General features: G+C 39.5%; 1 protein-coding gene across 1 annotated transcript in view; it reads right to left on the bottom strand.

Moving 5' to 3' along the window:
* Window positions 1–56: 56 nt before the first annotated feature.
* Window positions 57–14997, bottom strand: part of LOC104472220 (proteoglycan 4-like) — a gene marked incomplete at its 3' end in the record, with an annotated part of 32542 nt that continues 17601 nt past the window's right edge. The window contains exons 2-4 of the mRNA XM_010087805.1: window positions 6041–6160; window positions 2866–2973; window positions 57–949 (exon numbers count right to left, since the gene is read on the bottom strand). Of these exons, the coding sequence (XP_010086107.1) occupies window positions 57–949; window positions 2866–2973; window positions 6041–6160 (1121 nt within the window). The remainder of the gene's footprint in view (window positions 950–2865; window positions 2974–6040; window positions 6161–14997) is intronic.

Raw genomic sequence — 14997 nt, forward strand, 5'->3', positions numbered from 1 at the left:
GGGGTGGTGTCTTCAGGTTTGGGGGTGGTAGGAGATTCAGCAGTTGTCATTGGTGCCTCTGTGGTCTCTGGGGTTGTGTCTTCAGGTTTAGGAGTTGTAGGAGAGTCTGCCATGGTTGTTAGTGCCTCTGTGGGCACAGCAGTTTTTTCTTCATCTTCTGGGGGGTTGGTGGGCGAGTCTGTCTCCATCATTGGTTCCTCTGTGGCTTCAGGGGTCATATCTTCAACCCTAACTGTGGTGGGATAGTCAGCCTCGGTCACTGGTACTTCTGATACTTCATGGGTTGGTTCTTCTGCCTTCAGAGTGGTGAGAAAGTCCACTTCGGTCACTGGTTCTTCTGTGGCCTCGGGGGTCATATCTTCAGTTTTAGTGGTGGTGGGATAGTCTGCCTCAGTCATTGGTGCCTCTGTGGCTACAGGGGTTGTCTCTTCAGGTTTTGGGGTGGTGGGAGAGTCCGCCTTGGTCGTTGGTGCCTCTGGGGTTGTGTCTTCAGGCTTGGGGGTGGTGGGAGAGTCAGCCTTGGTGGTTGGTGCCTCTGGGGTGGTGTCTTCAGGCTTGGGGGTGGTGGGAGAGTCAGCCTTGGTGGTTGGTGCCTCTGGGGTGGCGGCTTCAGGCTTGGGGGTGGTGGGAGAGTCAGCCTTGGTGGTTGGTGCCTCTGGGGTGGTGTCTTCAGGCTTGGGGGTGGTGGGAGAGTCAGCCTTGGTGGTTGGTGCCTCTGGGGTGGTGTCTTCAGGCTTGGGGGTGGTGGGAGAGTCAGCCTTGGTGGTTGGTGCCTCTGGGGTGGTGTCTTCAGGCTTGGGGGTGGTGGGAGAGTCAGCCTCGGTGGTTGGTGCCTCTGTGGTTGCAGGAGTGGTCTCTCTGGTAGTTGCTTTCAGTGGTGTGGTTGTCTCAGGTTTTGTTGTTGTTGGAGCAGTCGTGGTCACTGGGTTTTCCAGTCCACTGTCAGTACCTATGAGAACAAGTATATCTGAAGTTAATCCATTGAAATTGCAGTGCATGCTCCTGTTTCATACCAGTTTATTTTACCGATTAGAAATAGCTGCTTATCTTTTGAATAGCAATAGTGGTTTTTATGGTCTATACTTGAAAATGTTTCTGTGTAAAATTGCACTTAATTAGCTTTAAAATGGTTGAAACATTTTTTTGAAGTGACAAAAATAAGGATTTGTCGAAACATAATTTAAACTGGTAAATCCCAGTTCGTGGACTCGGGTAAATGTCAAAAGATAAATAATTTAGAATAGCCCGACTCACTTGGATAGGGTTAAATGCAAGTTCCTTTTGTCTGCACAGGACTTTGCAGCAGGTTAGCTGTTTTAAGCAATACTTTTGGCTAACCTGTCGCAGCTCCAGGTGCAGCACGGCAGATTTTAGTTTGGTGTTTGTAGGTGCGGCCACCTCCTATTTCCATCCTTTTTCATGGAAGCGGGACCATGCTATAACATATCGTCCTTGTAATGGGACACTCCTTTCTCAGTCTGTTCTTTTATTTGTTCCTGTGGCCCTAGTTATAACACAGCCTGCACTGATCACCTGGACTTGTAGGACAGAGCTAAGGAAACCGGAGGAAAACAAACTTTTGGAGTACAGACACCTGACTGCAAATCCTGCTGTATCTTTATATCTTGGGTGTTTTTCATCTTTGTGATTTAAGACCCTCTTCACTGGTGTATATAGTTACACTGACTTAAGTACAATTGCTAGTATAGCTATATCTGCAAAAAGTGAAAGTTTCTGCATTTTAATCGCTCACTGTTATCTCTGGGATGCTTTGCTGTTTAGTTCTCCTTTCACATAAGGGTTTTTTTTCTGTGATTCCAAAATTGCTGTCTACCATTACAACTGAATTGGCATTTGTTTCTTAAAAACCTGAAAAACACAAGTGCAGCATCCTGTGGTTTGGGACCATGTTGTTCAGCTCTTGAACAAATCTAAAAATCTAAAAAGATCTGAGCTACTGCTGATGGTAACAGTGTGATGACTGTCAGCAGCACTGATGCCGTGTCTCTTCCAGAGACTGGAAGAACTTAAAATACTGCAGTGTGAGAAATAATCCTTTTGTAATGTATTGTAGAAATAGTGCAGTATGGGCAGAGCGTTACAGAGTAGGTTTTCCTCCCACCCAGTGTGTCTGAAATACCCTAAGCCAAGTGGGAACCTGTTAACGGTTACTTGAATTTTCTAAATTTTGTTTCATTTGACCCACTATATTGATTTTTCTAATAGGAAATTGCCACAAAAGAAAGATAAGTAGTCCAAATTTAAAATTTAAAAAAATGTAAGGATTAAAATGTTGGCCAAAAATGACACGTAGTCTCAATTCATACTTATTACTTCAGGCTTCAAGTTCAAACTCATCTCCCCAGTTATCACTTAAAATGCTGGAACAGAATATGAAGCAACACAGGAAAGTAACACATTTTCCATTCAGAAAAAATAAATTATGTATGTTTTCTGAAGCTGCATGAGGCCTCGCTTGATTAAAGCTAGAGAAACCCGCTAGGAGACTTCCCTGTCTCAGTCCTGGCAATTCATCACTGTCCCAAAACACAACACCCTTCCTGTTCCAGCTGCGGACACGGTCCAAAACTGACAATGGCATGTAACGTATTTTTGGAAGATGTGTGTGAGAATCCAATAGAGACGCAGGAGACATCACCACACTCCTACATCTGTGTGAAGTGAACTCTCCAAAGTCAGTACCCTGAGGTCTAGGTGAGGTCATTAGTTTATAAACCGGCCAGTTCCAAGCCTGGTAACTGTCTGGTAATGTCTCGCATCGACTTTCTATTTCCAGAGCAGGAAAATGGCCTTTAATGTTCCTTCAGGTAACACCCATCCTGTTTCATTGATATGTTTTCCTACCTTCCATAACTTCATGGGGCTGTGTTACTTCCTCTGGCTTCTCTTCCTCATTTTTGGATGTTGGTTTGTTTGGTGGAGGAGTCTTAGGTGATGGCTTTTCTGTGTGTACTGAAAGAAATAAAATAATCTGTTAATGGGAGCATTATAGATGCTTGGTGTCTACTGTATAAGAAGAAAGTGATTATAAAACTTCAGTGAAAGTCTTCCATATAAATCTAAGTTTCTTCCTATCTGTAGGATTCTTTAAAGCATTATTCAGGGAAAAAAGAGGAAAAACACCCTTTTGATCCCTAAGGGTTTCATCACAGATGGGAGAAATGGTTTTCCTGGAAGTTTGAGGTGAGGCATTCTTTGCTAACGTGAATTTTGAGGTGAGAAAAAGTTGAATTCTGACTGGAGCTCTACATTCTGAAAACTTGTCTAATTTTTTTTGTCAGCTTATTTTTTTGACTATAGATGTCTTGGGGCTAACTCAGTATAGCGTATCTCTGAGGGCTACTATATTAGCCAAGTGTTTACTTTGATAATCTCCTGAAGATTTAGTCAGACTGTAGTTCTTCAGACGTGTGATAATTCTGCATATCAGTGATCATTTCAGAGAGACATCTTAAAAGCAATTGTTTCCTTTAAAGAGACAGAAGCTACAAGGTAGGCATGGACCAAAGAAACAAAGCAAGGTTTAAGTAATAAGCTCACTTCTAGTAGGTTGAGCTTTAGGAGAAACTGATGGTTTGTGTTCAGATTTTCCAACACTGAAGAATACATGGGATTTCACTTGAAACAGTAAGAGCCAGAAGACTTTTTTTTTTTTTTAATTCATTGTTTGGTCAAATTGTGCAATTGGAAGTGAGACCCTTTCTTCCCACTAACATATCGCTGTAGAAAGATCTTGTTAGCTGTGAAAAAAAGCATGATGGAACTCAGGGTACCTGCAGGATCTTTTTGATCCAACTAAAGGAGCTGGTAAGTGCCATAGGAATGTGTCATCAGCCTTTCACAAAAGGAGTTGTGTTTTTGTGTAAGGTGATGAGCCCGGTGGCATCAAAGGATTTACTTTATAGCAAGACAATACTCAAAGCAAATAAACTTGGGTGGTGGACTATATCCTGAAGCTTTTACTGAGAAAGAGAGAGAAATTGTAATTGTTGAATAAAACCACTTTGGGAGCTGAACCAGCTTTCAGAGGAGTCAGTAGGGGGGGTGGGGGGGGAGTGTTTACCTAGTCCCTAACTCTGTGTGTATTCTGGGGATATAGAGCTTCTGGAGGATAGGGATGATCCACATTGTAAATTTAGCTGTGCTGTACGGAACAAAGTGTTTGGAAGATGCAGAAACAGCAAAATGAAAGTTCACTGCATGGTCTTAAGTTATGGCATTATTCCAAAAGGATTACCAGGTTTCTCAGTTACACATAGCAAAAATACTAAAATACTGAGTACACTGGTAGGCTGGGTTTCAAGGATTTTTTTGTTGTTTTTTTTTGACAAAAATTAATAGCAAAGCTAAGTAACTAAAATACTTGAAGAAACTCTCTAAGATTATGAGCAGTCGGTTAACTTTTCGTTATATTTGAACTGAACAACAAGCGAAACTGATGTTTTTTGTTGAGTATTCATGTGTGTTAAGCTCCTGCAGAAAGGGAAAGGTGTTAAGCAACCTCAAATGCAGAAAATTCACCTCAAGACACTTCTAAGACACTTACCATCTTCTAGACATGGAGTGAAGATAAATGCTGAATATGGAGTCTATTTCATTATAAATTACTGTGCAACTGAGTAGCAAAACCAAGCCACTACATCAGCCCTTGAGGACTGGGAGTGGTTGGTAAAGTAAACCAAGTGATAATCTGTGATGCTCATCTTGTTGGTTAAACCACATGCTTTGAAAACTGGCCGCCTTGGAGGCTGTCTGGTCTGCAAATGCAGCAACCCGGTGCCAAGCCACGTTTGCAAAGTGCATTCACAGAAATGATTTTAGGTTCATAAGTTAGCAGAAAGCTTAAGGAAATGATGTAATTAAACATATTCTGTTGGTGTTTTCTAGGCTGAAATTTAATTGCTAGTGTCATTAAAGCTACATGAAGGTGAAACTGCCCCTCCAGATCCTTAGTGCTTGACTAGCAAAAATCCGTCAGGTTCTGCAGTGAAGGACAGAATAGACAGAAGTGACAGTGGGTCAGAGTAATCCTTCCCTGAAATGAATTTGCAGCCTAAAGTCTGAATGTGCATTTTCTTAAAATTCTTCTTGCTGTGGTGTGAATGTGTAACCGCTTCTAACCAGGCAGATCTACAGTTCCTCCCTCTTGCCCCAGAGGATGGATTTCTGTTTTGGGCTGCTCTTCCCATTTTGTATTCGAGGCAGGGAGGATGTAGGAGCTCTCTCCGCATGCTGACAGTGACTGCAGTAACCCAAAGCAGGTGGTCTGGAGGTTCCAGCAGTTCTATCCCAATGCAGGGTGTAGGGATCCTACACTTTTGGATGGGTTGCAGGAAAATTTAAGGGAGTTGGACCTTCCTTCATTACTACTTTTTTGTACATGAACTAGACTTTTTACTGCAATATGTCATTCATTCCTCTCAGCTTTGGTCCTTGAATTCTATTACTGATGTGACTCAAGTAGCATGAGTGGAAATGCATGTGCAAAGCCTGGCCTTACACGTACTGTTCTGGGTGGTGGTTCTGATAGTGAATTAAGAGTGTGGCTAGTGCAAACAGACACTAACACAAAATAAAACTACCCCCTCCTAATTTGTATCTTGGTGATGGCTTCCAGTATATCTACCTGTGTGCATCCACAAAGGGTTCATTTATTTTTTAAATTAGGTTTTGGTATTTTTATTGTTTCCTAAGACTCCTGTAAGCAGCCACTAAGTGCTGAGGCTGACTGCTGGTGATGTGAGAGAACAGTAAGTGGTGCAGAATACGTGTGGTATAGAAATGTTAGCAAACATTTATGAAGTTTCTGCCTCTTCCTGTTTATTGTGTTGTCATGCTGTGGATGTACTAGCCAAAAAATGAGGTTGGCTGGATGAATTTTATGGAAAGGTTCACTTCAGAGCTAATGTGAATAGCAACAACAACAAAGCCTGCACAGTTAATGTTTTATGATAGCACAAAGCATCTATATTGAAATTATTACAGCTAGGAAAAATACAGTGATAAAGAAATTTCTTACCCTCTTTACAGTGTTGATCATAATCTGGGCAACATTTGCCATATCTTTCACAGTCTATGTCACAGTCGCACTCTCTTCCTCTTTCAAAGGCTTCAAAGCAACGTCCTCTGCAGGAGAGTGCTGCATAAGGCACAAGAAGAGAGTTAGTGGTTTTGGCCAGCTCACATTTGACTCTGGGACCTTGCTACAGTGAAGTCATTTGCTTAAGCTGATGTAAAGAACAGCCTCATAAAAGCAGGTGGCTTTCTGGTCTGATCCAGAACTTGTTTGTGTAATTGTGGGATTTGGATCTGGCCATACAACCAGAACTGCACTTTGCCATTGCAGTATATTGAGACCATTTAGAATTTATGGTGGAATAAAATGTGGCCTCAGAGTTCACTTTAGCTAGGTCCCATCGTAGAAGGCTTCCATCTCCCTAATCAAATAGCAGGTATGTCAAGAAGAGTATTTGAGTTCTGGGATGGGTTTTCAAAAAGGTGTTCATCAGGGTACCACCTCACGGAGTGATGTGTCTGCCAAAGCGTTTCTGAAAAAGAATTTGCCTAAAGAGGTCATGACCAAGTGTACCTGGTGTCTCTGGGCACACACTGCAACTTAACTGTGTGAATGAGTTAACAAAGTTACCCAAAGGGACTATTTTTGAAATGTTATTCCAGTCTATTTAATACAGTTCTTAAATTATTAGTATTGAAGGGATATCTACCATGTTTTGACATGAATAATAACCACATGCTTTTAATAACTCTATTGGTTTAATTCTGATAACTTCAATCACTACATATCAAGTAAGGACCAAATTGTTTCGGGAAGTGTGTGCATAGCTATGACAGCCTTCAGCAAAACATGCTTGCTGTATTTATCAAGGACAAAATTTGACCCAAACATCTACATTATATTACAATCTAATATTTATTAACATTCAGTAGTACCTTTGATAGTTAGTTAACTGTTAAACTGAAGTTGTTATGTTGGACCTGGAGTGGATATTTTTTGAGGATGCTTCACATCTCAGAGAACTGAGCCAACAATTAACTGTCACTCAGTATTTCCAGAATTTACCATCTGATCTGTTATTCTTGTCCTGTACCTTTTCTGCACGTAAGTCTCTATTGAAATCAGTCTTTGTGGCACGCGGGGCATAAAATCATGTTTTGCAATTAATAACCTAGCAAAATTAGGATTACTGTATAGGCAGGTTCTGAACACCTTTTGACCAGTGTAGAGTCTGTTGATTGCTAGTGGATTAATGCCACGTGCAAAGGTGAGAATTGTTATTTTATGACGTTAGGGCAATTTTTATTCATAAACAATCTGGCATTTCTCTAATTTATTCGGCATTGATCACACACTAACTGGGCAACAGTCCTTAGTCAGACTGCCTCCATCCTTTACGGAGGGTGTCTGCTGTGCTTCATTCAGTGATTAGGGTGGAATAAGGAAGACTTCCTCTAGCCTTAAACATTTTATTAAATGTTACATAGATGCCAGAATAACTGTAGAATCTGGCCCACAACTGCATAATTAAAATGCCTCAGGATGTACTTCCAGTTAGGAAAAATCCTGATGTCCCCTCACAATCAAAACCAGGATGGGGAGGACTGAAGTGTGAGTCTTTCCAGCGTGCGTGTCAGAACAGCAGAAGTAGCATTTTAGGGAGTGCTGCATCTGCGTTTTGGACAACTCAGCCTGCGTTGCTGGATCCAAGAAGTTTTATCTTACACCTGTAATCTTAGTAGAACTACAGTGTAATGTAACAAACTGCAGTTATCTAAACCACTGATATTTCTGACGTTGGTGATTCATAAGGAAATATTTTTTAACTCTCAGTAAAACAGTTTGAAATACTTGTATGTATTTACACTACACGGCTTTGTGTATAAATAAAGCACATAAAATAATACACATCCAATCATCCTTTCCATCAAACTCTGGACATGGTTCTGATCCAGAATCAATTCCTGTCCATGGGAGGACTCCCTCTGACTTTGGATTAGACCCTACTGCCTCCACATCTCTTAATTTTGAGTTGAAATATCCCAGGATTTTTTCCTGGAAAACCCTTAATTTACTTTTACCAATTTTTTGAACGAGACAAACAGATACAGTACAAATGCACTAAGGAGAAGAACCAAGCGGTAAGGAATCTGTTTTCCCCCTCTTGCCTAGCTCTGCTCTTCTGAAAGCAAAATCCTTTTCTCAGTGATGACCCATGGGTACAATTTTCACTTAACAGCTTGCAAGAGGTTATCACCAAGTTTTTGAGGGGGAGAACAATAGGTGTATGAGCGGAGAACAAGGACACAGCAAACTAAAAGAGACAGAAGCATTCAGAGGATTGATGCTGGTGTGGTAGGGAGGTGGAGCAAATGGGAGGAGAAGTCTTGCCGATAGGAACTGGCTGTGTTTGGGAACTTACCCACTGTGCAGACTTTCTTGAAGTCAGGGCAGCACTCCATGTAGTGTTGACAGTTAAAATCACAGTGGCAGACATGCTCTCTAGAATACCCTTCCCCACATCTCCCTGTACAGCTTGATAAATCTAAAATCACACAACACTGGTGTAAGCATTGCCAAACCAAAATGGTCCCTCAGGAAACGCTGAACGGCAAAGCCGTAAGATTTATCTTTTTTCTACGAAATGCCATTCCTTCGTTCGGTTTAGCAGAGCGTGTGGGCCTGGTGCAACCCCTCCTAAAGGCTTGTGGATCAGAGGCTTGCTCTGAGCCAGCCTGAGGACTGGCAGCAGCGTGCTCAGGTTAGAGGCTAACTTATCCAGGTTCTCCTGAAGACTAATGAGTCCTTGAGGGCTGGCAACACCAGTTCAATCTGCGTGGGCTACTTTGGATGCCAGATCTTAAGCAGTATATCAGCCAGGCACTATATTGTTTTGTAGGCTTATTCTTCATCTTAATTCACCCTGCGTATGGCTATAGATGTGCACCTGCACCGTCGTACCCGACAGGCTCATTTTACTTTTTGTAATGTTCTACATGATAACAAAATAAAATCAGTTTAGCTTGCAAACAGGTGAGCACTGTCATAATAAATAGCGGTCCCCGAAGCTGTTTTTATTGGCAGTTTTCAAACTCTGCCTGCCTTCTATGTTATTTTTTTCCCTGAGGTCAGAGAAGAGTTTGGTGTCAATTGTGAGGTTAGGAACAGGTGGGATCTAGTCCTGCAATCTTCTGTAAAGTATTTTCTGTTTGCTAATTAGGACATTACTTATTGGCAGAGTAACACAAAAGCTCATCCCACAATGACTTTACTGCTAGACTGCTGTAGTGTTGGAAAATGATAGATAATAATAAATGGTGCAGGTTACAGGTGGCAAGCAAGACGTCAGTAAGTCTGCTTTCAAACTGCACAGACCCACACTGCTGCTGAGCTTGTTACCTTCTCCTGCCAGATCATGCAACTCCCCTTCCTATGTGAAATCTCTACTGGCATAACATGCTAACTGCTTCTTCTGGAAATGAAACATGCAGGACCACAAGTGAAGCAATCCTAAATACAAACAAAGAAGCTGAACAATCAGCAAGCTAAAACAAGAGTTAAGATTATCAGCTGGAACACTGAGGAACAACAAGAAAATAACACAAAAAAAACATGTAACGCAGCACAACACTGAAGACAATTTCAACAGCACACACTCTGTGTCTGTATGTATGAAGGAAGACCACAGGATAACAAAGAATTAAACCTATTAATATATATTGTGATTTTCAGCAGTTAGGTATCATGTTTGTTACCACTTCTTTCCAAATAATGAAGTAGGGCTAGGGAATAAATGGGGAAGTTAATGGACTTGAGTTAATGGGCTTTTAACAGGGGAGTTGACAAAAGAAGCTAAGAGTCTTCCTTTCTGGATATGTATATATTGCATCCCTTATGGGAAGAAAATAATGGATAAGTCCAAAAAGTAACACCTTTTCATTTATTTGTTTTAAGCTTACGTCTTACAAGTGATGAGGTTCCTGCTAGAGAAAATGCCTGAATGGTTCCAGGTGCTGTTGAAAGGAGTCTTGATTTTTGCTGAAAATATTGGGAAGTTTCCCATCAATTATAGAGGGTGCAGTGTCAGACTGCTCTGCCCTGCAGGTAAAACCTGACATCTCCTCTGCCCTGATGAGCTGCTCACATATCCAAATGTTATGTGTTCTACTAACAAGCAGTAATAAATTATTTTCTATCAGTAAGTAATACACAATTTTATCACAACTTGATAGCTACTTGAGAACTGCGATAGCACAGAACTTGCCAGGCTGCAAGTTCTGTTTCTTCATAACAGTTCTTCTTTAGTTAGAAATCAGTTACAGAGCTCTGAGAGTACATAACAATTTGTAGTAATAGACAAATAATTGCCAAACTCGGCCTTGGTGGTGGTAATAACAGTGTGTTTAATTGCAAAGTGCTTAGTATAGATATTCCTTTCCCTGAGCCTATTGTATTTAAATATTTCTAGCTAAAATATGTGGGTATGGTAATTTTAGATTCTTCCTTGAATCATATTGCAAATGACTTGGGCTAAATATGTCAGTTTGAGGGCAACAGGATCTGTAGAATATGTCTACAGAAAAAGAAGTAGGTTCATATGCATTTTGCATTATATGAGTATTTATATGTTATTGCTCCAAAAAAGAGGACCATGCTGTACCCAAATGTATTTATGAAAGTATTCAGTGATGATAAAACTGAATCTTAATGCCCATCTGAGTAAGTATAAAGTTCTAGAATTTAGTATTTTTATGATGATACATTTGAAGCACTCCTACAATTTGTCAGATATCCTAGACACCCTCCCTTCAACTTTGTATGTTACAGTACCTTGAGAAGACCCTTGAGTCAAGGACAGGGAAAGGATCACCAGGGATGCACAAAGTATGTTCCATATGATCGTTACTTTCAGGTACGACATGATCCCTAAAAAGAAATTCTCATGTCACAATGCAATTCAATTAATCAGTTCATAATATTTAAAAAAATAAAAAAATTATGATGCATATCTTTATACATAATACTAGTTTAATAACAATATAAAATAAATACTAAAATTATTCAAGGATAAATTGTTAATTTAGAATTACTCCATAAATTCCCTCTTGGTTATTAGTCAATTAGCTGTTATATTTTGTAGTATGACTAGGAAAATTAATTGTTAACAAATAATAGAAGTAATTTTTTGCAGAATTCTATTATGTGAAAACTACAGTTTTGGATGCACTTCAGTACAACATTTTCTAAAGTTATAATAGTGATAAATATAAATGTAAAGTAAAAAAACTATCAAAACATTAGTTATTAAGCAATATAATTTTCTAAACTATAATCTATAATTGAACTATTAGTGTTAAAAAATGTCAAGTGGAAATGTAGACTGAAAGTAAATCTTTCAAAAGGAAAACTTGTCTGGTTTTTCTGTCCCAGTTCATCAGTTTCCTTTTGAAGAAGAGCACTTTGATCAAAACGCTCTGAGTAGATGCAGGTATTACACTTACCTAAGAAAGTGTATGTCTGCTCCCAGTGATGTTTCAGATGCCTTATATATTGCTTTGAAACTATGCTGGGGTTAATTTATTAGACAGCTTGTTAAACAAAACCGCCAATGACAGCTTATGACAGCAAACTTTCCACATGAGTTGGAAGAGGTCCCAGATGACTAGACTAACACAACATCTGGAAAATACTCCCATTAAGAAAAATGATTACATAAAAAACTAAATAGGGACTTACTAGTCAAAACACATTTTGATTACTGAGTGAAATGAACAAATTGTCCTGAATGCATCTGGAAGTCATTAGATATTATTGCATAGCAATAAAAAAATCATTATAGGCAAATGCTGAGTATATTTTCTTTCCTGTCAAATGTAGCGTAGGTGACAGTAGCCTAAAATTATGCAGTATTATCTGCTACTGATAGTGTTTCTTCTCCAGAAAGTTTTGAGATCTAATTTGTTCAATCATAGGTAGTTTGCCACTTCTGCACTGAGTACTTTCCCCTGAGCTGAATGGAAATTTTGCCAAGATACTGGCTAGAAATCAAAGAATCTAGTTGAATCTCAAATTTATTAAATATATGTAGAGCATCAAAAATTAATGAAAGAGGTTTAAATTGTTTCAGTGGTCTCTTTGTTTATTGGTTCCAGATTCAGGGTACTGGAAATGGCTATTTGTGACTCAGAGCTAAAGGAGATTTCTGTTAAAACTTTTAATGGCCCTGACTCTAGGGGTATGGATGGGATTCTTTATTCAGAAACTAACCTACAGGCCAGGGAACTCTGATACTTCTGTCTTATGATATTACTTGAATCCTACAGTAATTCTGTTACCCCAAAAAGAATAATTATAGTACAATACGCATTGATCCCAATTGAGGAAAGCACTTAAGCGTGAGCTTGAGTCTCTTAAGGAAAATAATACAGGCATCTCTGAAAAAGAGTGGGTTCAGGCATGTGCTTGAATATTTTCCTTACAAGTAAGGATCCAACGATTGTGCAGCTTTCGTATTTTTGCGCTACAATTTTTTCCTAGTTTCTATATTATCACAATAGAGGGAGTTTCATTCAGTCTTTCTGCATTGTGGATGCTTCCAATTGCTTTCATATAACAGCCACACATCAATTAAAAGATTCCAGTCAATCAAAGAGTGCTTTTTCACTGCTCTGGAAACACACGTAATTTTTGTCAAAATTTCTGGAGTTCTTTAGACAAGCGTGAAGTGGGAGCACATACATAGTGTTGATCTGCTATTCAGGGTTCCCTGCCCATTGCCAACCTGTTTATGAAGTAACTATTACTCTACTTTGCAGAAAAGGAAGCCTGAAGCTCTGAGATTTTATGGAGTTTATTCAAGGTAATACACAGAAGGAAATATATATTACTTGTCTTACTTACAACAGGAACTTAATTCAGTCTGTAGTGGAACTGACTAACCTTGATAAAGAAACTCCATGGTTTGAGAAGAAACGTATCTGGATATTTAAAGCCTAGGGAAGAAGTAGTTGTTAGGGTAGCTAAGTAGGATCAAGCTGATGAGATAGGTTTCTGGAAAAGTACTCAAGTCCTCATAACTTAAATAATTCATAATTAGATCAAGCAAAACATTCAAGACTACATTATTAAGTGTATCCTTACTTTGATATCCATGATATGGACAACATTTGTTGGCTCTTCCATCATTTCACAGTCAGTACAGCTGTGAGTGCTACTGAATGCTGACTAGCTACCTGAGACGAAAAAATAAATCTATCAAATAGTAAATAAAAATAAAAGAAACTTGAAATTATTATCATGCTTCTGTTAACTTGCCAGCACTCAATTAAGTCATGTGAAGACAGGTGTGTACACAACTTGAAAATATGGGTAGTCATGACTGGCTTCTACATTTATTATGTGTTACTGATCTGTTCATTTTGGTAGGGTTGTATTGTTTCATGTCACTTACAAAAGAAGTTTTTGGATTGTCAGAGGTGATGTGGGGTTGCAAAGTTTGAGTGATGAGTTCCCAAACTGAGATGTCTTACCAGATTTCAGTCGTAGTTATTTTCATTTGGAGTGTTTGTTATAGTTGAATGACTGTTAGGTGGTCATTAAAGTTTCTTTAGCATTAGTTATAGAAGCTTCAAACAGAAACTGATACTGCACAGTGCTTCCTCTCCTTCAGGTCAGTGTCATTTTAGATAGCATCTGACAGTATGCTGGATTTTTGCCAACCTGTACAGGTTTCAAATACTTTTGTCATCCATGAAAACTGAGATTGTCATAAATTTGCTCTGTTACCTGCACAGAAAAAAAAAAAAAAAAAAAAATTGAACATCTCTGTATGACTCATCCTTATAGTACTTTTTTCTACATCATTAAATATTAATTTATAAGAAAATCCTTTTTCAAAGACTGGTTGAAGATGAAATCGTAAGGCTTTTCTTGGAGATGAAGATACTCAGGTAGGAAGGGAGTTCAGATTGGTTTCCAGCTCTGCAACAGGCTTGGTGGCTTAGTCAAGTAATTTATGCTGAAGGGTAACGTGGGATTTTTGGAAGTGCCAGTCTGCATCTTTAGGCCTCTTAAATTACTTTCATAAAAATCTCCTCTTTCATAACTTATTATTAAGCTCCTTTTGCAGGTAGGTGTAGCCTCTGTGTATGCTGTATGGGATAATTCCATACATGGATTAACAGGACATGAAAAGCACTTAAGACACCTTTAAATTGTAGTGTCACAGTTGCATTGAAACTTCACCATGTGTGACCAGGCAACAGTAGGGTGGGGTTCGTGTCAAGGCCAGCTTCTGCCAGTCTTCCCTTTATTTTCGGGGACAGACTTCAAAATCCTGCTGTAAATTATTGCTGCGGTTTCTGGGAGGCAGTAAGAAATATGCTCAAACAGGGACACGGGGCACTCACGATGGACAGAGTTTACTTGCTGCTGTTCCACAAAGGTTTGTGTGTCAGTGGAAAGGGCCGTCAGAGTAACAGCAAAAGAGTAAGCAGGGCGCTGCACCGATAGGGGAGGGTGAGGCACGGACACATCTCAACTCTTTCTGGGTTGAGCTCCATCTGAAACAGGCTTGGAGCTGTTAAAAAAGGGAAAGTACAAAATGTTCAATTTCCTCATTTTTAGTTCTGCTGCTTTTAGGGAAACGGGACTCGTTACATTCTTGATGAGTAAAGAGAGATACATAGCTTCACCACCATTTTTCTTCATCTTGGAGCAACATACGGGACCTAATAGTGTGGTTAGGCACTCCAATTGGGAAGAGATAATGTTATTTTTTGTCTGATATTTGGTTGCTTCAGTTAGGTATCGACTGACCAGTCACTTAATTTGGTAAGGGTTTTGGGCAACTTAAACCCTTCATTAAATCTTGTCATGTGTATCCAGAAATCTTATCAGTATTTCCCAACTTCATTAGTTGATTGCATTTTTATAAAAAAGGAAAAAAAAACCCAAAGCCT

Source organism: Pterocles gutturalis, unplaced genomic scaffold (assembly GCF_000699245.1).
Source record: "Pterocles gutturalis isolate BGI_N339 unplaced genomic scaffold, ASM69924v1 scaffold15746, whole genome shotgun sequence".
Taxonomy (NCBI): domain Eukaryota; kingdom Metazoa; phylum Chordata; class Aves; order Pterocliformes; family Pteroclidae; genus Pterocles; species Pterocles gutturalis.